At 50.1% G+C, this 23,905-nt stretch overlaps 2 protein-coding genes across 2 annotated transcripts in view; one reads left to right on the top strand and one right to left on the bottom strand.

The window, feature by feature from the left end:
• Positions 1–1,484, top strand: part of LOC144173628 (uncharacterized) — a gene marked incomplete in the record, with an annotated part of 29,814 nt that extends 28,330 nt beyond the window's left edge. The window contains 2 exon segments of the mRNA XM_077701971.1: positions 1–235; positions 237–1,484. Of these exon segments, the coding sequence (XP_077558097.1) occupies positions 1–235; positions 237–392 (391 nt within the window).
• Positions 1–23,905, bottom strand: part of LOC144174532 (uncharacterized) — a 598,699-nt gene that overhangs the window by 440,195 nt on the left and 134,599 nt on the right. The gene's annotated exons all lie outside the window — the stretch shown is intronic.

Here is a 23,905-nt window from a genome sequence, read left to right as displayed (position 1 = left end):
CCAGGGTCGCGCCCTGCCGCCGGCTTCGGGCGGCCCCTGGGCGCCCGCAGCAGGCTGGAACCCCCCAACCTACGTGGCTCGCCGCGTCTGGTACGGGGGACCCTCGTTACCCGGAGGGGTAGGGGGAGGAGGGCCTGACAGCTGGAGGCCTGTCTGGGTCCCGTTGAACGGAAGGCCCGGATGGAGACCGCACGGTCCCAATCCTTCCTCTACGCCTCCACCGCCCCCGCCCCCACCCCCCACCACCACCACCACCTCCTCCGGCTCCTGAAGAGCCCAAGCCCACGCCGGAGGCCAATCAGCAGGAGCCGTCGGCCAGGCAAGCTGTGTCCACCGAGAGTCCCAAACCTGCTGCCGCATCTGGAGCTTCCGGAAACGCCAAGCAACCCTAGAGCAGTATTCAGTGCTTCTTCCTCTGGCGAGCAGGCCGAGGGGCTGCTGCTGCTGACATCGTTCCGTTCCATCTGGTAAACGCTTGCCCATAACACGCCTATGAGGCTATGGGTGCAAGGTGGAGGCGTACATTGTGCTTTCTGGGGCTGCGCAGCGTGGACCCAACGGTGCATGCACGTCTCATTACGGTTGCAAAGGAAAGTGTGACGTCTAGTTAAATGCAGCCGCGTACGGGTACAAATAAAAGCTAAGCCGCACGGTTGCCTTGCAGGCGAATGCCAAACTTTCATTTGGCGGGAACTTTCTACACCTTGTGAGCTTCCCCCAAACTGGTTGCAGTTGCAGCTCAGGAGAGTGTTAACTGCCTAAGCCAATCAGGGACGTAGCCAGAGGGGGTTCGAACCCCTCCGAAATATTTTTCAGGCAGCGCGTAAGCAAGGAATAGCGTTCCTCTCGGCAAAACCCATCCCGTCCGATAACTAAAAAAAAAAAATTTCTGGCTACGGTCCTGGAGCTATTAATTGGAAGCACACACGATCGAGCTTGTTAACCAGATATATCGGGCCTTGAGGTAAAGTCCTCGTCCCTGAGAAAATCCTTTCAATTCTAAACTACTCCGAAAATCTGCTCTAGAACGCATACCTTCACGTATATATATGCATGTCGCAATAATTAGATGCAAACAAGAAACAAAAGACGATTTACAGCGGGTGTGTAGCCTATAGTTAGTAGAAAACTTCTCGGTTTGCGTTTGGAACAGACGCGCACGTGCTCCACAAATGGAGAAACTAGCACCTATTAACCGCGCGCAAAATCAGATTGCACAATACGGTGGCAGCACAACACGTCGGCGAAACGCGGCTACCGATGGTACCTGCACCCGTAAGACGGCACCGCACTTGTCTGGTGAAGTCCCTAATATGCAATACACGCATGCGCTAGAGCCCTGCATGCTATTGAGTTATTCGCTGTTGCATTTTACTCACACGTCGGCTTATCACGACGTTTTTTTCGCGATATGTATACGTTGCTGCAGTTCAGCCTAATAGCAACAAAAGCTTATATAGTGCTCTAATAAAAAATGATATTGTCACCTGCAGCGTGTGTTGTCTGTGCATTTCGTCATGATCGGAAGTAACGTTCTGTTCCATGAAGTGAGTGAAAAAATTCGCGATAACTTTTGCGATAAGAAAAAAAAAATCAATATAAACATTGTTTTTCTTCATTTCATACGCACGCTACGCTGAAATTCCCGAAGTCATTGTTGTTGTTGTTTTTTTTTTTTTTTTGTCTGCGCCGTATCTGTCGCGGTTCAGCTTTGAGCGCGATTGTTTTGTTTTAGGACCTGTGACCTTCATAGCGGACGCGGATTTAAATTTCACCCGTATTAACATCAGAAATTTGTTTTCTCCCCCCCCCCTCCCCTCCCGTTCTCCCTCCGGTAAGCCCGCTGTTTACGCTCGAAAAAAACAAGTTTATAATCCCATTCGTAATTTGGATGATCACGCCGTAATTGCATGTGTATTACTTAGTCAATAGTGCGAATAATATGCTAGGATATTTTTTTCGTTGTTTTGTGAACGTGAACATGTATTATTTTTAATTTCTCTAGTCTAGTCAGAGTTTGTTCAGATTATCTCTTGTTTCGTCTTAGTTTTCTGTCTATATTCTCGTTAGGTGTAGAGGGAAGGTAAACCTTCTATCTTAGGTGCAAGACGGAGCATTTCGCCTGGTCTTCTCTTTGTTGTTTCTCATGGCTGTAATGGTGTTATTTTTCACTTGTCTGAAGTCTAGTGTGGTGTAGCTATTTAAAGCATCGTTTTTAGTTTTTTTACTGTTGATTGCTCTGTTAGCTCCGATGCTTTTATTCTGGGAACGAATATTTTTCTAACTTCTAACACTGTCGAAACAGTGGTCGGCTCAGCATTGGTCGAATTTTGAGTAAAAGCCATTTAATGTGCGCGCGCGTGTGTGTGTGTGTGTGTGTGTGTGTGTGTGTGTGTGTGTGTGTGTGTGTGTGTGTGTGTGTGTGTGTGTGTGTGTGTGTGTGTGTGTGTGTGCGTGTGCGTGTGTGTGTGTGTGTGTGTGCGTGTGTGTGTGTTTACCAGAGATGATAAATTTCAAATGTGGCTTAGAAATCTGCTCCCAAACCGACTTGCATGCACTGCTCCAAAAACTACCCTTTTACTGCTCCAAACCTGCTCCAACATAGAATTATTCCTGCTTCCTGAGCTGATCTAAAAGGCTCAAGCCCGCTTCCACTCCTGCATTTATCTTTTTTTTTTAACCGAGAACGTCGAACCCTAGTTATAACTTGCATACCCTTGTCACAGAATAAATAAACGGCTAAGGAGTAGCTTTTAGGACATTGTTACTCTGCCTGCGTTATGATCACTAAAAACTTCATGTCCGCGAAAAATTTTAAGCGAGAAATGTTAACTCTGCGCAAGAAATGGTATCTTGAGTGCTCGTCTGTTTATTTATTTATTTATTTATTTATTTATTTATTTATTTATTTATTTATTTATTTATTTATTTATTTATTTATTTATTTATTTATTTATTTATTTATTTATTTATTTATTTATTTATTTATTTATTTATTTATTTATTTATTTATTTATTTATTTATTTATTTATTTATCTGACTACATTCGCCCAGAGGGAATTGTTGCAGGAGATACATAAAACGTGTTCAGTCCAGAAACGGAATCACGAATGTCGTACTAAACAAAAATATACAGAAATAAAAATCAACAGAGGCATTCTATAAAAGCTTGCAGCAAAGAGCATTGTTGTACAACACCAAACCACAACGGAGCTGAAGGCAAAGAAAAAGAAAAGAAAAGAGAAAAAGGAAAAACAAGACGAAAAGCGAAATAAAAAATGGACATCTATAAAACGAGTCATAGCGGTCATCAAACATTGCAATGGGCAGCAACACGCAGCAGCAATACTGAATAAAAACAAAAACAAGAACAAATAATTGACAGAATCAACATCACGGCCATTCAAGATTTGATTGATTGATTGGCTGTTTATTGGAGGAGGTCATAAGACCCTGAAGGGGATGGGGGAGAGTGGGAAAAGGGAAAAAAAATATGAAAATAAAAGTAATCGATAACACATTTGCACTTTTTGCCCCATTCATTAGAAAGTCATTCAAGAAACACCGTCTTCAATGTCGCCACGCAGATAACGCTTTAGAGCGGTGTCAAATCTAACACCAGATGCGCAAACAACGTTTTCCGGTAGCTTATTCCAATCGGCAATTGCGCGTGGAAAAAAAAAGAATATTTAAAAAGCGAAGTGCATCAATTAATTTGCCTTATTTTGGTCTGTTATTCCTGTAAGCTTTTTCTTTTCTATTGTGAAACGTGGACTGATTCGCGCACTGTACATATTTATCCGATGATCAAGCTGAAGTTGTTTGCATAAAATCGGTCTGAAAGGTATGCCCTTTTATAAGCAGACTTGCGCGATATCAATCACCTAGTGCTATAAATATTTCCCGGGAGTGAACGGGGGAAGAAATTATTGGTGGTCTGTCTCTTTTCTTTACGAGACGTGTTACGCGCGCGGCCTGGAGCGCGCGATTAGGATCGTGTTACTTGTATTTAGAACGCCGTGTATTTGAGGGCGACCCTTGGGGGACCATATTTCCGACCGCAAGTCAGACTCGGTATTTCTGTAATGTTGGCGATACACTTAGCGCGTCGCTCCAACTTCCTTATATGCACCCCATAACCACCAGTTTACTATAGAAATGTTGGTTTGTTTATTTTGTTATTATTTGACTGGTAGCTGCACGGTTTTTTTGTGTATATATACACATACTGCCTATCTAGCTACATAAATTACCGGCAAAAACCGGCATTTGTGTTTCTCGCGTGGAGAGAGAGAGAGAGAGAGAGAGAGAGAGAGAGAGAGAGAGAGAGAGAGAGAGAGAGAGAGAGAGAGAGAGAGAGAGAGAGAGAGAGAGAGAGAGAGAGAGAGAGATAAACTTTTATTGAGATCATTGTAACCCGTGCGAATGGTGCAGAACATGCTTTCTCCACGAGACGCAGCTACTGCGCGCTATCACGGGAGTGGAAAGGTGACGCCAATAAATCTATGCGCGAGAGATCATGAACGATAGAAATTCTATGCAGGCGGCAATTAAAAACGTGCAAAACCAACCGAATAACGCTTCTAGAGTTAAGAACTTGACCAACATTTGTTCTTGGAAAATCTCCGTTTTTCATCCGTTAATCAGTTGCCATTTCCCGTTGTCACTATATAAATTTTCTTAGACGACCGTTCTCGTGTCCCCTTTAAACCCGGCTGGTCGTAAATGCACGCTTTCAATCACTATCATTCAGAGAAGACGGAAAGCAGTCAACAGTAGAGCTCAGCGGGTGTGGTCCCGCTGATAGCCGTGGAACGCAGTGCTCCCTGAAAGACGCCTGCTTAGCGCTTGGCGATGGAGGCCAGACACCAGCGGGCCTTCTCGTCCAAGTCGTCTTGCATAATCACTTCCTCTCCCCCGCCCAACCACGCGCTATTTGTCGTCCGCCGGAACGACGCTCGCTTTCTCCGCTTTCTCCGTATGCGGCGGCGCCGAAAACAAAGAGGTTCGCGTCGAACCACTTCCTTGAGGAAGACGCCGCTTCCCGCAATCTCGGCCCGCCATCTCTTTCCGGGTTTCGCAGAAGAGGCTGGCCCGCTGCGTGGGAAGGAGGGTGCCGCGCCGCAGTGGAGCAAAGCACTGGGGGAAAGCTTTATACCGGGAGGCTATTCAAGCCGTCAGGCGAGACGTATAGAAAGAAAGAACGCCTAACAACGAGGCCGCGATAAAAGCGACGTCCGTGAGGATCGCTGTTTAGCGTCGTCTCGTCGTTAGAGTAGACTCTCGATAAACGGAACTTCAAGGGGCCGAAAAAATGAGTTCCGTTTAACCGGAACTTCGTGTTTACTGAGATAGATGTGTGAAAGTGCAAATTTATGTGCGTTACACACTCTTAATACCATTTCGTGAAACTCTAAGCGCTAGAAGGTGAATGTGGCTGATAGTTTTTAAAAAAGCAATAAAATTACTGGAGGTTTAGGCGCAGCATTCACTAAGTTGATTTGGCAACAATCAGTCTCTGTGCACTACAAAATGCATCAATTATTTTTGTTTGAGTCCTTGCAACTGCATCTTCACGAAGGCTAGAGTCCTCCGTGAAGATGCTTATGAGCTTACGAGCCACCGAATTTAGAAGACGGCAACACTGTAATGAAGCTCGAATAGCACCGCGATGGCAGGAACGAGGCGGCAGGAGCTGAGCCCTGTAACATCGGTGTCTTGAATCGAGACCGAGCGACTTGAACAAGCACTACGATATTGCATTCGTTGCGCTAACACGGCTGACCACCAACGATACGAGGCTTACGAGGCAAAAGAGGCTAAAAAACATGAAGAAAGAAAAAAAAAACGAAACCTGAACAGCCAGAACCGTAAAAAGTTGATTCTCATGCCAGTGGGCATCACAAGAAGTTGCATTTCTGGTTCTGTTTACAACCGGTGACGCAGAAATTTTAGTTCTGATTACCGAGAGTTTTTTTTTTTTTTTTTACGTTATCTGAATACAAAACCAACCAATTTACAGGCTAGTGTTCCGTTTAAGCGGCGATTCCGTTTAGCGATTTCCGTTTATCGAGATTCTACAGTAAATGTACACCAGATTCGAACGCTGGTGAGCGGCTACGTTGTTACGACGTCGGCTGCATTCGCGGTGCCCCAACCTTCAGGGTGTACACGCATTGTAAAATTTATCTTGTCGGGTTTATTCTCTGTCCCCTTTTCGGGCTGCCAGCGTTCTGCGGGAAATGTGTGTAAACAGACTCCGGCGGAGCTGAACTCGCTTAATTCCGGCGCTCGGTCAAATTTAACGAGTGGAAAGCGCTTTTTTTTTTTTCCTATGCACAATACAAGAAAGTGACGGAGAGATTGAGACGGGGAGTAGGTGGGCCAAAGTTTGTCCCTGGAATATTTCAAACACGCCGGACTTTCCCGTCCACGTAGCGCGAAGCCTTGGGGAAGTGTTATAAAGGTTTGTCGTTCTGCATTCTAAAAACTTCCCCAGGCTTATACCGACTTATGGCACTGTTCCGAGGTGGATCGGCCAATAGCTTATAGGTCTAGCGGTTTCTAGTAGTAGTAATAGTAGAAGCGGCAGTAGCAGTAGCGAAAACAAACGGGAGAAAAATTTGAAATCTCATCGGGTGTTACGAAAACGAAACTATGCCAGGCCCATACGGACATACCAACGCGAACACACACCCATGCGGGGTAATGAATACGGGGGAATGAATAATTGCGGAACGAGCAGTGTTTGGAATATCGGCCTGTTTGCTTGCTTCATTGTTTCTTCTTCTTTAGCTTTTTTTTGTCGACACACACACACATAACAGACGTGCAAAACCGACCAAAAAGGATCAGTAAGAAATTGTTAAAGTTTTTTTTTTCCACGCCTCGCAAATTCTTATTATTTCCCAACTAAAAAATAGGAAATAATCTCAAATGGAGAAAAACAATGGCGTGTAATGGAAAAGTCTGTGCGCATTTAAGAGCGCGGCGCAGCGGAGATGTTCTTGTTCCGCGTCCCTTGCTCCAAACTGTTTAAACACCGTCCACATGAGCGTGAAATGAAGTAGCAAACTTCTAGGTCCCACGAATGAATTCAAATGCATTGAGATATGCACTTTAAAGATCCCCGGGTGGTCAAAATTAATCCGCAGCCCTCCACAACGGCGCGACTCGTAATACAGCAGTAGCTTCGACGCGTAAATCACCGGAATACAGTTGTTGCTGTGTTTTCTTTCTTTTTTTTTTAAAATTGGCTGGGCATGTTCCCCTAATAATGCGGTATCCCCGGACACCCGCCAATACACAACGTCCTTTGGCACGCGGGAGTTCTGGAGGCACCGTCCGCACAGTGTCAAAACGAATACATTTTCACTCTTAGCTGCGACGCTGAGAGCATCTCTTGTCGGCGGCCCTGTCCTTCCTGCGTGCGTCCGTCGTCGGCGTCCGCACTCTCCTCCGCTCACCCCCTCTCCTCTGCGATAGCGAACACTCTCTCGCGAGGGGCATTGGATTGGATTCGATTGGCTTGGCTTGGCTTGGCTTGGCTTGGCTTGGCTTGGCTTGGCTTGGATTGGATTTGGATTGGATTGGATTGGATTGGATTGGATTAAAGTGGATTGTCTTGGATTGTGTTGCGTGCGCGTTCCCAGGTGAGAGCGAACACTCTCTCTCAACATCTGCGGGTGTGCGGCCCAGCGCGCTCTCACTCCGCCGGTGGGCGGCGCTGCGCGCGGTGCTGCGCATGTGCAGTGCTCTCTCTCTCCGCGGTCTCCTCTCCTTCGGGCGCGCTGCGCATATAACCGGTGTGCCGCTCTCCGGCGGCCTTTCGGTCGACGGTTGCTCTCCGCTTGCGCTTGAACCCCCCTCAGCGTCGCATCACACCAGGGTTCCCGCGAGGGGAGGTGGGCGCATTTTTTTATTTCTGAATGAGGGGGGGGGGGGATGTCGTTGGCGCAATTTGTCACCAGTCAATATTTCCGCGGACGGTTGAGACAGATAATTATGCTTGATATACAACAGCGGTACACGGCTTCGCGATCAAATCAGGCGACAGCTGGCTTCCGAACTGCTTCACGTAGCATCTGCCAGAAAGCGGTCGCAGGCCACTGCAAATAAGTGGCAGTATAGCATTGCGTTATATTGCCTTTGTTCAGAATTTGCGACGCAAATAAGGAGCCAACGACAGCTTTTCGTTTACAGCTAATGCAGCTCTCTTTTAGGGACCGGTGCCCGCCAATACAACCTGGGCATAATGTACCTTCTGGTTACAAATTATGTGATGGTGATGTAACGGTAAAAACGCAAGAAACGGAGATACCAATTAATATGTGAATATATGCTACCGATGCAACTCATCTCTGCATTCAAATCAACTGTATGGCCCCCCTTTTTTTTTCAATATACCATTTGAAGCCACGCTGTTAGTGATCGAGCGGCTACCCATTCAATGCCTGATTGATGACGTCACATTTGCAGAGAACAACACAGTTTGTCCTCAGCCCTCTGAAGCTAACGCTGCAAAGCCACCTCACTTCCTGTTGTAAACAACCGCAGTATACAGCTGCAGTTTATGAAGGGACAACAACGACGACAGACAAAACGCATCCGCAGCACACTGCAAACAGACCCGATGAGTTAACGCGACGTATATGCGAGCGTCTACGATGCCTACGGTGTCCGTCAGAACATTTCAAGCGCCCGTCGACGTCAATGCGACCTCTTTCATAGAGCAATCACATTTCAATCCACCTCTAAAATAAACGAGTTCCGGTGCGCACACGAGTGATCAACAAACGAAAACACGCGCTCGAAAACTGGAAACATGTCTCGCCGGGACGTTTATGTGCCTTAAAACGAAGCGAGATCAGTGCACTCTGCGACAGGATACCAAACACGCTCGTGTTTTGTATGGCTCTATATCTCTCCCCAGCTGTCCAATTTTTGCTGCTGGGTGCTCGATCTGTTGCATTCGTGTTTCATTTATTGCTGACAACGTACAGCGGAAGCAGAACATAAGTTGAGGCCTGCAGCGCTCCCCTCTGCAGCCCCGCTTTCAAACAAACGGCCTGCACAGCTGCAACTAACGCGGTGCCCAAACTCCCCGACAGTTTTCAAACATTATTTGTACGGTTAACCACGCCGAAGCGGCGGCTGTCGCCCGCGGAGCCCTTGCCTGAGGGCTCCTCTTATATATATACGTGGCTTCCTTTTCTTTTCTTTTTCTTTTTTTGTTTTGCTACAACTTCCCTGCCTGCGACGTACGAGATCAACTCATCGCCTTGTATGGGGATGCCCCCACCTTCCACACCCGGCACTTTCCCTTCTCCCGATCACTGGAAGAGAGGGCTGACCAGCTGGCGGCTTCAGCACCAGAAATACCAACCTGTTCAATCCGGTTTGAGCGGTGGCGGTAGCCCGCAGCCTTCTGAAGTGAGGAAATGCCATCCACTTTTCTTTTCCTTTATGTCGATTCAAATAAACGTTCTATCCTCCTCCTCGTCCTCAATAAACGTTTATACCCCCCCCCCACCCCACACCCCACCGCTGGCCACACCTCTATTGCTGCGCAAAAACTGGGTAAACTAAATAAAAATAAAAATCTAGGAATGAATGAATGAATGAATGAATGAATGAATGAATGAATGAATGAATGAATGAATGAATGAAACTTTATTAGCATAAGGATGGCGACTCGGCCTAAGTGGGGGCAGGTGGGGGAAGCTGGTGTCAAGAAAGTCGGGACAAATTTACATCCGTAGAGGGACGCTGCAGTGGCGAGAGCAAAGTCCCATCCCACAAGGAGGCAAACACCTAATCTGAGGACAAACACCTAAGGAAAAATAGTTTTCGCGCCTTTGTTTCGTTCTATGCGATGCGGATTCGGGACTCTGCTAAATTCCGCAGTAAAATGATCACGCACTGCAGAGAGGCACAGCTGATAGGAAGAAAAAATACCTAGGTGTGTTCGTTTCGTGATAATTACACAGGATAACAGTGTTTCAGATTCACGAGGGCTGGGATTGGAAAACTCGAAGCAGAGCGCGGTTGGAAAAGAGAAGGACTGAAGACGAAGATGGAGACGGAGGAGGGAGCGAAACACTGGGAGTAGGGTGATTAAGAAACTTATCAACGGAGTAGTTGGGCTGCGGAGTTTTACTCAAAGCAGCAGCACTGGTACGGATGCTCATTTTCTCTTTTTTCTTCGCCGCTGCGGATTTGCGTCGCACTCGCGAGTCCCAGTTCTAACCGTTGAGCACTGAAAAGGGATTCATCGGGAACTGGGTAAGCCTTTTCACGTGGTTTGAAGGCGAAAGAGGCTTATTTACTGACACATCGTGTTCGCACCTCTTTCTTTGCTTTCGTTTCCTCGTCTTTTGGCGCGCATCACTCCGGCAGGCCGACTGACCGCACTTACGCGACAGCACTCCCGGAGCTAGAGCTCCCGGCCGTGGCTGGCATGCACTCACGTTCCGTACCGTTCACTTGCCACGCAGCACGCACCAGGCACTGGCGGGGTGCCGAGTTGACGCCGTGGCAGAGCACTGGGCTTTTTTTTTTTTTTTAATTGCGACAGTATGCCCTTTGGCATAAGGTCCTACAGGTACAAGTTTGCACCCGTTTCCCGGAGGAAGTCCAGAAGACAGCGGTGGTGGGGCCCCCACAGCCATCGCTGAAGATCGGGGGGTCTCCTCGGATGCAGGCCTGTGCCGCAAAGGTCTCGGGATCTCGCTGCACTCAGGGAAGGGCACGTCCATAGCAGGTGGTTGGTGTCGGCGTGGTATCGCGGTGGTATGGTATCGCGGTGGCCACGCCCGGGTTACCGCAGGAGAGAGGGCCACCCCAACTCGTAGTCTACGCAGCAGGACCTCCTCCCAGCGAGGGAGCCCACTGGGAAGGTCTGTTCCACACGGTGGGATGAGGGCACGTGTGACGCGACGCAGATCTTCCTTTAGTTGGACAAATTGGTCATGTGGGTCAGTTGTCAGCAAGGGCAGGGGCCCTGGAACCGACGTACCGGGACAGAAACTATCCGCCGCAATATGAGCGGTGATAGTGATCCGGTTACAAGCGCCGGGCTCAAATCCCACATGAACCCATTTGTGTTGTTTAATTTCTCAACTAAGGCGCTCAGTTGGGCGAGTTGGTTACTGACTAAGGAATTGATCGTACTAGCGAAAATTAAGACAGGGGCAAAGCTAAACAGGAGACGAAACACACGGAGATGGATGAAGGCTGTTCGCACGTGTGGGTTTAATTTACGTCGTGTGATATGGGCCGACGCTGTAATGTGTCCTGTGATATAAGCGATACTGTTTTGTTTGCTTTCACTGCACTTTTATGATAACCCCTTCAAATATCATGTACAGCCTCCCAAATTTTTAATAGTATAGCGGGAGCGACGACAGATCGGCATGTCAGCGCTTTATCATGGTGTTCACCGGCAAAATAGGCGAGGGTACGCGCACGCGCATAAACTATCTGTTGTGGGAGATGTTCTTCTCAGGCGAACACACCCCGTTTTTCTTATTTTGCAAGGCCGTTTCGCTACCGCCAAAGGTAGCTAAGCAGCGTGGGGCACAAGGTCATTCAGATGCAGTGGCAGGGGGTGTACCACTCTGAAGGAAACAGCGTAGCAGAGGACACTCATACAGCAGATAGCCCTATGCGCGTGCGCGTACTCTCGCCTATTTCGCTGCTGAGCACATTGATAAGGCGCTGACATGCCGGTCGGTCGTCGCTCCCGCTGTATTATTAAAAATTTGGGAGGCTGTACTTTTTAGTGTTTCCCTGTTTATGTGGCATAAACTGAGTTGAAGTTCTAGCGTGTGTTTCGCCTCCTTTTTAGCTTTGTCCCTGTCTTAATGTTCGCTAGCGTGATGAATTCCTTAGCTTATTTTTGCTTCACACAGGCGGCCATTTTTGCACAGGACAACAGCGATGACGACGGTTTTTCGCAGAACGGAGCACGGCTTTCGTCTTGGGAATAACAGAAAGTCCCGCGGGGTGTTTTATTAGATATCCCAGATGGCCCATGTGTCCCTACGGAGCTCATCGTGTCACGCATTACGTACGAACAGACAGACGCGTGCAGACAAATTTCTGAATTAAGTCTCCAAAGAGTGCTTCCGCGTCAAAAGAGGCAAAGCGGCAAGTACGGGCGATGCGAAGAGTGAGACGCCGAAGAAGCCACACGCCCCGCGGTCTCCCTCCCGTCTCCGTGTATAACTGCAGGAACTAAACGGCGCCAAGTGGTTGGCGGCGGCCAACAATGGCGTGTAGTTTCCAGAGCGCGCAAGGCGACGTCAGCTGCTGTTCCGGTCAATGATTCGCATTCAAGGCCCCGGGCAAGGCCGTCCTTGTCCCTCGGTCGGGTCCCACGCGTTGGAGGCCGCGATACCTATTCTCGCAAACCGCTGAGACGTTCAAAGCATCTGCAGCGTTGACGCACTATCGCTAACGGTTCCTCTAGCTTGTCCTGCAGCGTTCTTTTTTCTCTTGTTCCACCACCTGTATACGTTATGAACCAACTATCCCAGCAATTTAGGCTCTTGAGCTGACGGTGTCATGGCGTGGGCAGGTTACGGCGCCGTATAACAGCCAGGTGGATGATGAAAGTGCGCAATCGTGTGCTCTAAGCAAGCAGCACGTACGTCGCTACCTGGCCAGATTAGGTCACGGCAACGCTGAGCCATGTCGGGCAGTGTTACGCAGCTGTGTAACGGTGCCGTGCTCTTCACAGACAGTGTATAGCCCACGTATGATCGGGGCACGATAAATACGCACACCGCATTGAGCTTTTTCGGATCGCAAAACATTTCTGAACGCTCTTCGTCGAATGGCCGGCGAATGGTTCCAAAATGAGGGCAACATATATGTCCACCGTACCTTTCGCGGTTTCGTTTTGTTTTCTTTTTTTAACGTTAGATGCTTGAATTAAGTTTCCGGCCGGGATACGGGGCTTTCTAGCTGTTACCGCAGACCATTTTGCATATAAACGGAGACGGTAGGCTACGCCATTAAAAAAAGAAAAGCTTGTGCTTCGCTGGTAAGTGGAGGCGAAGGCAACAGCAAGATACGTGCAATATTACCGCTGAAATTTGAATAATTATGTGTGTTCTGTTGAATATCATTATTAGGCACTATGTGGATATTAATGGTTATTTGGTGAATACTCTTGCTACGCACGATGAGCGTTTTTTTTTCTGCACTGGTCCTTCGAGCCCGCACATCAGGATTCAGAAAACATCGGCCAAATGCTCCTCGTGAGATAGGGTGACGTCCGCATTCTGTGCGGTGCACGCATTATCTACACCACAGACGGCAGTTGGTTCACCCCTCTTTTTCAGTCTTTAGAAGAACGGTATGCACCTCTCTCCTCCCCCCTCGCCCTGTTAGGGAACGGAAGTCATTGCCTTTTGCATATAATGCATAATAATCAAAGCGGCGCAACACGCCAGCGCGGGTGCCTCCATCAAAGCTCTGTAGCCGCCCAGAACGGGCGCCCGCATTAGCCATCGGCCATATATATAGGCATTAAATCACTGTCCGCCGGCTGCCAGGGCAGCGCAACGCGGAAATGCCAAAGAACCGAAGTAACGGAGACAGCACATGTAACCTCTTGGAGAACGGTATATGCACCGGGTGCTAGGCGGGTGCCCATAAAGCTTCTGTAACTTCAGGTATACCAGCTTTTTTTCTCTCCCGAAATCCTTCGCCCCTTGTAATGGAAGTACGGTAGCCACTGCGCTTTTCCAGCACGAGTCACACGAGCTGTGACGTAATTTTCTGCTACGGACGGAGCTTGAGTCACTAAAAGGTGCGACCCTTAAATTCTGAAGTTCCGCAAGCGGCAGGCTCAACCGCGTCCGCGATTCTGGATTGATCCGTAGAACACATGCATACTTAACCCGCACATTAGTGGGTTAAGTTTGCCCCGACGCCTCAATGCGGCCTATTATCTGCAGCACCATTCGGTGACGCCGCGGCAAGCCCTTCTCGCGCTGCGCCGTTTGACAGACGTCTCCCTTTGTAGATCTTTGAGCACTTATTAGGAGTGAGCGCAACAGCTTCGATGACGCATAGGGTTCTCCGTCAGGCTGTCGCGGAGCGCCTGACGCATTGAGTGACGATTTCCAGGTTGACGACCTGACTTGTCAGCGCGGTTAACGCACGCAACAGTCGCGCGTGCCAGTTGCGTGGTCCGTCCGCATCAAACTTACTATGTCGTCGTACACAGCAGAGCTTGTTGCAATACAGGCACGCTTGCACACTTTCAAATGATTTCCCCCTCCTCCTCCCCCCCCCCCCCTTTTTTTTTTTTTCCATCAGTAGCGGTCGCGCTGAAGGTATCTCTCGTTTGGCGGCGGAGTACGATTCTCTTTTCTTCGTGTGCGAAATGCGGAGTGTTCGCTCCGCACCCGCACATTGCGTCAGCGAAGTTATTCTTCAGTAAGCGCCCTCGCACTGCTGCGTACTGGGAAATGAAGAAGCTGATGCTGACGCGGCAGTGCGCACGACCCGTTGATGAGTGTTATTTCTGCTGCTCGCAGAAGCATTGCACACCTTGTGCGGTGGCGCCACTCGGACTCCCGCGGGCGGTTAGCTGAAATTCCCCGGTGCCTTCGCGCATATTTGCGAAAGCCAACACATCGTACACTCTTGCTTCTCCGCCCCACACTATAGCGCGCATACACTGTATACCCCGCCAGTACCGTCCTTCTCTGTCTGCTGATTCCCTTCGCGTTAAATGCATACGCTGTGCCCAAACCGTGGGGAATATCTTGTTCATAACACAGTGAAGAGTGTCGTGACCTTCCACGGGCTCTTCCAAGGCTTCTGCAGTCTCTACTGCTGTCACACAACACTACCGACTAGAGCGACAGCATTACCCCCCGGCGCACAAGCATGCTCCCGAGAGAGCTGGAGCAACTCCTCCGTGCCCTTCAAACGAACACTTTCCACCACCCCTCCAGAAGTCACATTATGGCTACTATCTGTTTTCCCCAAGGACAACCTCCTTGGTTTTCCCCCGCAGTGCCGCTCCTGCGAGGCCCCCGGGACACTCTATCACACTGTAGGAGGCTGCGACCAAACCCCGCTTCCCCGCCCCAATCCCTATCCCACCCATGAGCTTGGGAGAGAGCCCTGGCCAGCTCCACCCTCGAGGATCGGCGTCAGCTGGTCGAGAGGGCTGTGGACGCGGCCCGAGCTCAAGGCGTCCTGGACTAAGAAAACCACCCCGAAGACTCCATTTTATTTTTTTATTTTTTCTCAATGAGAAAGTTTATTCTCTCCACTGCTGTTTCCACCTGCATGGATGCTGGTCTCGTCTTTAGCGGTGCCATGTTACTTTCAGTCCCGTACACTTTCTTTTTTATTTTCTCCTTTTCCTTTTATGTTTTTGTCTAGCTCTACCATTCTGCCCTGCACCTTCTTCAAAAACCCCTTGTTTGGGAGACAGTAGTGGCGTCCGCTTCCTTTACTTAACGACACACAGTTTAAACCCGATCTAACGAAGTCAGCGGGAACCGCGAATGATTTCGTTAAATCGAGAACTTCGTAAAATGGGGCTGACAGGTCACAAGCAGCTATTCCATACATTCGATGTGTAAAGGTAGCCGCATCCTGCAGCGGCGACCATGAGATCGTAATTGCGGCGGCAGCGGCGCTCGCCTGCGGACAATATTGCAATGCGTTAAAAGTCCACTGTGAAAATAATAAGTCTGATCTGGGGCTTGCGCTGTAATCGTCGCACCCCAGCATGACGCGCGAAACACACCGCTTTTAAGTAATGCACTTTATAAGCGACCCCAAACCATCCACCGCCGGCGTCGGCGGCGTCGGCGTCCGCAGTGCTCCTCTATAAAGAAACAGCATCCGGCGCCAGGTTTCGATCCGCGGACTTTGCGGCCGCAGCGCGACGCTCTACCGTCCAAGCTACGGACGCGACGTGATATCAGCGTTAGTGACGCGCCTTATATCTTTAACGCATTCAAACTTCAGCGGCGTGCGTTGGCGACTCAGCGGCGTTATAGCGGCTTGATAACTGCGTGGTGTACACGTGATACTACAAACCCGATGGAAGAGATGGAAGAGAAGGCGGCGAGGCGGTGGGCTGCGGGGGCCGAGCGCAAGCGCCGCAAGCGGGCCGACAACCGTGCATTCGCACTTTCACATTCTCCCCCTCGGGGAAATGCGGGGGAATTTTTTTGTTGTACCACTTCCCCGCTGAGCGGAGCGTTCCTGACTCTCATATCCGTGAGCCACGTTAACAGGGCTTCCTCCAACTTCTCGTGCGCGGTGGTCTTGAGCTTCTTTTTATTCGACGCAATTCCAGACTAAGTGGCATGGATGATGATGTCCCTCTCCTTCAACACTGTGGAAAGCATGCTGACCGGGACGCCGTGGTCTGCGGCCACGGGACTGCTGAGTTTAGATCTTCGTAAAAACGAAACTATAGGTGCCTCTTTTTTTGTTTTTTTTACGTGGCGCAATAATTTTCGCGGCCTTCTGACAAAACACATTCTAAGTTTCTCCTTTTTTAGGTGTGTCTGTTTCTCGAAACGTTTCTTCGAATCGGGAATGGCGCTGTATCTGTTTCGTTAGCTCTGCAGTTCGTAAAAGCATTGAGCCATATACGCACCTGCGGGGGAATCTGGATTTGTTTGTTAAATCGGGAAACTCGTGAGATCGGGTTTCGTTATACCGATTTTTGACTGTGTATATTCTATATTCCCTCTCTCTTTCTCTGTCACGCCGAGAGTGTCATGTAAAAAGGCCGCATGAGAGAAACGGTAGATTAAGGCAGATTACGAAATTTTCTCTTTAATGCTCCGTGAGAAGCCTGCGTGCTGAAGCTACACCTGGCTATGAGGGGCGCCGTAGCGGAGGGCTCCGGATTATCTTTGACCACCTGGGGATCTTTAACGCGCGCCCAAACCTCAAACACACGGGCGTTAATTCCGCGTTTCGCCTCCACCTGAAAACGACCGCCGCGGCCAGGATCAACACGTCTTTGCTCTAAACAGCACCACAGCCACTAAGCTATACCCCGGAAAGTCGTGCCTAGTGATTTCGTCGATGCTTCCAGTCCGTAATGTCAGGTCGCGGGTTCGATTCCTGACCGCGGCGGCCGCTTTTCTGACGGAATCGAAAAGCAAAAACGGCCGTGTGTACGAGATTTCGGCCGAGGTCGCGGGTTCGCTTCCCGGCTGCGGCGGCCGCTTTTCTGATGGAGACGAAAAGCAAAAACGCCCGTGTGTACGAGATTCCAGCGCACGTTAAAGATCCCCAGGTGGTCAAAATCAATCCGGAGCCCTCCACTACGGCGCGCCTCATCGCCTGCGTTGCGTCCGCGCGTTAAACCGCACAATCAATCAATCAATTTCGGCGCACGTTAAAGATCCCCAGGTGGTCAAATTAATCCGGAGTCCTCCACTACAGCGCACCTGCGTTGCGTCGGCGCGTTAACCCTACAATCAATCAATCCAGTCCGTAATCTCATCAAATAAACTGTTACGGCTGGTCAAGTTTCAAGTAATCATCGAGTAAACTGTTAAAGCATATAACAGCGCGGCCAGACAGGCATCGAAGAAATATAGGGGGATTGGGAGAAATTTCACTCGGCTAGTGAGGCTATGACACAGCACCGACAGACGGGACAAACGTGTGCTGATGCGTGGCGCGACAGTGCTTTTTCGATGAGGAAACGATGAGTAAAGCCCCTCCATCGCGTCCACGGCCGCGGCGGACGAGCGTGCTTTAGAGCCTGTGAGCAGTTGCAATTCAAGGGCAGGGCAGGAGGAGGGTGGCACATTCAGGACCACCCATCCACGTCCCCCTCCACCTGATACTCGCTTGTAATGGCATACGCATTTAACTCAAACCGCGGCTGCCCATTACAATGCACATATATGCACTGCACCTTCCCACGCAGCTTCGCTGTATCGACGGCGGTGCGCCGTATGCGCTTACGCCGCGTGCGGGTTAAAGTTCCATGGTGGCATCAAAATGAAAATCCCACAGCGGCGCACAGCGCTCTCGTGGTTGCACGTCCTAAATGGCAGCGTCGCTCGGATCGGTCGTGGCGTCGCTACGTGGAAACTTGCGCAAAGCACGTCGCGCGCGCGTCAGTTCCCACGCACGCCTGCCGGCTGCTGGACGCAATCGAGACCGAGGCGCGCAGAGGCGGCAGGGGGTCGCGGGGGCCATCCCCGGCGCCCCCCTCAACGCATGCGTGGTACGCACGCGAAGGCCCGTTCAGCGTCTGGCCCACGGGTCAGCAGGGGTGGGCAAAAAGAGCGCAGGCATATTGCCTTATTGTGTCGTGCATGATCGGGACCCGTGCGTCGAGAAGCGGGACCACTGCTGGCGACATGCGCAGCTTCGCTGGTTTTGCGCCATCGACGGTTACGAGGCGTATGCCTCCGTGTCAAACACGAGGCAGCGGGAACACGCACCCTGGCTTACTTCTCTATGCCCTGGCGTGGGCGACAAGTCACAATTTAGAACTTAGATCGAACCACAGCGGCAGCCTTTATGCTATGTTCAGACTGCCGACGTAACAGCCATATCGTGCGCTATGGACGTAAAAAAATGGCGTTCCAAGCAGTTCGGTTGGCTGAGACGTGAAATGTCGACATTATTTAAAGATATTACGACAGTTGCGACAACATGTCTGAACCAGGCCTTACTGATACAATCGGTAAGCGTATAACACATTGATGCGGTCATAAATGCCTGTCTTACCGGTTTTTTGTTTTTGTTTTTGATTCTGCAGACTGCTGCCATCTTAAACTAGTGTAGGGTTACTTTAAAGCAGTGGCGCTACCTAGCCCACTGTGGCGCTACCTAGCCCCTATACCTCATGCCTTATCTGAACGCCTTATCTTAGGCGGCTGGCTCCGGAACATTTCGTCCAGCGTGTGTATACTTGTCTATCGCTTGCTGCGCATGCGCGCCCGTTTTTGGCGGCTACTGCAGACTCAAGAATGGGGAAGCGTTTTTTTTTTTTCTTTCTGGTGTGTGCAACGAGCTACAAGCATAGAGATTTCTCTATGCTAAAAGTTAAAAAGATGACTGGGGTAGCGGCCAAACGAAAAAAAAAAATGGCCGGGAAACACCGGAGAGAGCTCGGGACACCGAGTCCCCCCCCCCCCCCCCTCCCCCCCCGCCCGTAGTCGGCGCCGTGGTACCAGTGATCCCGCTCACTTTACTTGAGATGGGAAATATTATCAGAGTCAACCCATTCCATGTTTTAACCAATTTCATGCAAGGAGCAATTGACCCCGACCTTTTTTTATCAGAGTTTGGGTTTGGGCTAGTTGGTAGCGGTAATCCATGTCTTCGTGTAGCGTAAAAAAAAAAAAATAACGACAGAGGACAGAGGGAGGCGACGGACACAAGCGCTAACTTCCAACTGACCCTCCCTCTGTCCTCTGTCGTTTTTTATTTTTTGCGCTACACGAAGTGATGGCTTTTTTTTTTGTTTCCCTTTTTCGTCGCTGTCAAGCCCAGAGATTTTGAGACCATTCCATGGCGATGACGCAAACCTGCAGCCGCGCTGTTACGTCATCTTATCGCGTGGGTTTGTGGATTTCTAGCCCCATATTTCAAACTCGCTCTCTTCCAAGGACACGTGCATGTCTCTTTAGCTCGAAAGCGCATGCGTGCAATTGCACGTACAAGGATAGTGACGGGTATACGACACCGAATCCTGCGGATCATTTCTATACCAGGTCCAATGAAAAAGAATGTCCAGGCCAAGTTTCAAATCATGGGCTCTACGCAACCACGGCATTGAGGGATGGTTGCGTGGTCGATGCGTTCGAGTTCCTTATCGTGCATTGCAACCTCGTGTGAACGTGCACGGGCTTTCTTAATTGCACTGTAGTAAGTTTTAAAACACGGCTGCCCCAATCGAAAATTCACAGCTCCAGTCTCTTGCAGGACACAAGCCTTCGCCTCACAAGGACGAATATCCCCTTGCACAGCTACATCAATTATTTCGATCATTATTTGGCATGCGCACTGCCTATGTGATGCGCAAGTTTGTGATCACTTTACAGAGGGTGGGGAGGTATACATACGAAGGCGCTGAAAAGAAAGGGAAATTACTTCCGGCTGCCATCCGTCCCAACACTGGCACAATTCCAACTGGCTTCTCATTCAGCGCAAGAGGGAAATTGCCCGCATGCGTCCCTGCCTTTAATTTCTTCCCACCAAGAAAAAAAAAACATGGATGTCGTAATTGTGTCATTAGATTGTGTCCCGTGTTTTACGCTGTTGCGTGCCTACGATAATCGACCGGACGCCCCGCGCCACTTTTTTCCTTCATGCCAAAAGTTTGGGCCATGCCGAAGTCTCCCGGCGTACGAGTCGGAATTGGCTCGCGCCGTGAGTGGGAGGCTTTGTAATTTCGGATAGCCGGTGATCGAATCCGCGAACCTTGCACTCATTAGACACTGACTTGCCGGTAAAGTTAAGGGCAGAAATTTATGTATTCTTCCTTTCCCTCAGCACGCTCTTACCGCTCTTTCTCGCAGTTTACACTGAATTCATCTGCGCCATGTATCGAGGGTATTCGACCACGCGCACACCTACATTTTCGCACGGTCAAGGCATTCATCACGTGAATATTAAACGTAATGAACGATCGTGCAACAGCTCGTCAAATAACCTTTCCAACTTCACACTACAGACAGTTCTCCCTTTCATCAAGCCTCGTGAATGATAGAACGTCGACAGCGGCTGCTCAGCGATCCCACGCTTCTCGTGCGACGGACGGGCGGTATCTTTGAGGGGATTCTGCGGACACGGCCACTCGGGTAACCGCGGCTGTGGAGGACAAAAACGAAACTATACACCGCTCAACCCTCACGGATGCAGCGCACGCCTTGAGCTCCAATGAAACCCCACGCCCGCGTCATGACGCGGGGCTTCAGGCGCCATCGTCTATGGTTCGGCTGCTTCGCTGGAACAACGAGCCCTGAATTCTTCGCAAGCATCGTTCATCTGGTGCCCAACTCCTCGCCGAGAAAGAGAAAAAATGACAGCTTCTTGTGCCGGCGTGGCTGCGGGACGTTCGTCATGCGCAACTCTACAGTGGAAAATTTATCTTAACTATAGTGGAGGACGCCTTACGCGTCTTCCACCGCGTACTTTGAGCGGGTCGCGCGCCAACAGCTAGCTGTGCGGGGGAAGATCTTGCATGAAAAAAAAAGTAATATTGCAGGAAAAGTAAAGAAGGATGATTACAGTTTGTTATAAGTGCAGCGGGATAAAAAAACAGTGACAGACGCGCAGGTGGAGACGCAGATAAAGAAACAAACTTGTTTTCATGGTTGGTAGTACACTTGCTTCGCGACCACAAGTTTGTTTCTTGCACTGAAAAAGTTGTTTATTCTGTCCCCCTGTCATGTGGCAAGCAGTATGTAGGCCAAACCGGTCGATGTCTCAATGAAAGATTAAGGGAGCACCACTATAACGTTTCCAAAGCGTTCAGTGGTCATCTCGCCAAACATTGCCGCGATTGTGTTTCCAAATGTCAGCCGGCGCTGGATCAGAGCATAGTGATAGGGAAGCATGACAACCAAATCGTGCGGGAAATTTTAGAAGCTAACGAAATCTTAAAGTTAGGACAACAATGCGTAAGCACTCCATCTATCTCCCTCTCAGATAAGGAGTGTCAGTACTTGGCGCAGCGCACCCCTCCCGGTAAATGAAGATTACTTAGGCCTGTCCCACGGTTCGATTGCGACCATGATTTTTGTTATGTCATTTGTACGTATCTCGTTTCGTCATGACCACTGTGAGTTTTATGCCTTCCCAAAATTCTTATCGTGACCCGCCAAGGAATACGTGATGTATCTATTCCTTTCATGTTATCATGTATAAAAACTTTTCTTTTCCTTCTCCTTTTCTACTTTTTCCTTTTTGTTGTTATTGCCAGTGTTCCTACAAAACCGCTGGCAACCGCAATAAAATTTCAGTTGTAAGTCAGCGCTGTGTCCGTTCCTTCTTCCTTTTGTGTCCTGTTTTATTTGCGCTGTTACCAAGCAAGCGTGAGCTAAGTTCGGCAATCCAATCCAATCCAATCCAATCCAATCCAATCCAGTCAAGTCCAGTCCAGTCAAGTCCAGTCCAGTCCAGTCCAGTCCAGTCCAGTCACTGCTCCTCGCGCATGCGCAGCACGGCTCTCCAGAAGCTCCGGCGCAGCGTCAGACTTGGCAACTGCGCAACGGAGGCGCACAGCTGGGCACGCGCCGGCGCCAGTGCGTCTGCCACGGCGATGACGTCACTCCTCTGGAATGCGCAGACCGGCGAATGTGACACACCCGTACTTTAATTGGATTGGATTTCCAATGCAATACAATACAATCCAATTTGATCCAATCCAATTCAATGCTCCTCGCGCTTGCGCAGCACGGCCCTTCAGGGTACACGCGAAACGGCTCAACCTCGGCCAGTGTAGCTTACGCTACAAAAGAACCCGTCAAGTGGCAGGGGGGTAAATCGGCCGTCGATCGAAAGATTAACATTCCAAGGAGGCGCGCGGGTGCCGCGCTGTCCGGGTACGGAACACTACGACCCTTCTCAACCTGCACACCACATTTAGAGTTGTTCGTGGATTTGCTTGAGACTGGTGTGGTATAATTACGGCTACTCACGCAGGTTTGGCCCCTGACTAGCCCAATTGTGTGTGCTGGTCTTCAAAAAAGGGACCACAACATTTGTTAAGCATGGGAGGGACGTACAATGCACCTTCACAAAAATGATCAAGAACAACTTTAACTCGTTCTCGTGTGAATCAACTCGCAACACACGCGCGCACGCAATCTCAATTTAATCAAGCACCAATCGCTTCAGCATATGAGCGCAGCACCGAGTCATGACTACGGTTTTTAATCGTGAAGGCAAAGTGGAGAGCAGTTGACGAAAAAAAAAAAAAGAAATTTCCTCACGACACTAAACCTCACGACAATGACACCACACGTTAATCACGAAGGCCAGCTTTATTCCCAAACCTGCGCGGCGCGTGTTATAGTTTCCTAGCTGCCTAATTTGCGCGTGTAGCGTTTCCTTAAAGTGTCGCTCAGTTAAACACAGCGAAGGCTTTTTTAGCTCGTGCGTGCGCCCCAACTTCCTCAGCAAGGCTCATCCAAGCGCGCTCTGCTTCAGAGACCCGACTCTCTTTTAAGCCTTTGTGTAATTGCGTCGTCCCCAGAGCCCCGCGGAAGTCGCGCCCGGGAGATTACTCCGGCAGCGCATTACGCGCAATTTTGGAAGAGACCGCAGCAGCAGGCGCCGACGCCCCGGTACCGGCCTGATACGCTTCCTCGGTGTCGTGACGCCCTACGGCCGCGGGGCGCAGCCGAAGAAGACCGCGACTCCTAGCCATTGTCCCGCGCAAGTAGGCCTTGGCGGAGCGCGTTTAGCCGCGAAAAAACGGAGCGGCCCCCCAGCACAATAGTCCCCGCTGCGCTGCCTGCTGCTACCTGCTTTGTGCTCCTTTGGCGGCGCGCGGCGGTCGGGGTAATTGCTCTCCACTGCCACCGGTGTCCGACCGAGTAGTGGAAGCAGCGTGTCCGACGGCCGCCGCCTTCTTCGCAGGCCTTGGCGAGAGGCGGCCTTGCCGCGAGCTACGCGCGAGCGGCCTTCACTGCTGTGCACGTAACGTCTCAGCGGAATGGCGCTCACGCTGGCCAGCGGGGCGCCTGCTCGATCGGCCCGCGCGCGCTGTGCAACGGAATACCGCGCCTTCCTGGCTACACGGGCAGCGCGATGTATATGACGCACCGGTGTAGTGGCCGCCTGACCCAACGTGAACGCTATCCTTTCCGTTTTCAATGGCCCAGTCGTGTCCGGCGTCCGCCGACAGGAAACGCCTTGCGGCAACGCCAG

This window comes from Haemaphysalis longicornis, unplaced genomic scaffold, assembly GCF_048455015.1.
Source record: "Haemaphysalis longicornis isolate Haplotype H1 unplaced genomic scaffold, Haemaphysalis longicornis Haplotype H1 scaffold_3, whole genome shotgun sequence".
Lineage (NCBI taxonomy): Eukaryota > Metazoa > Arthropoda > Arachnida > Ixodida > Ixodidae > Haemaphysalis > Haemaphysalis longicornis.
This window is presented reverse-complemented; position numbering and strand designations above follow the sequence as displayed.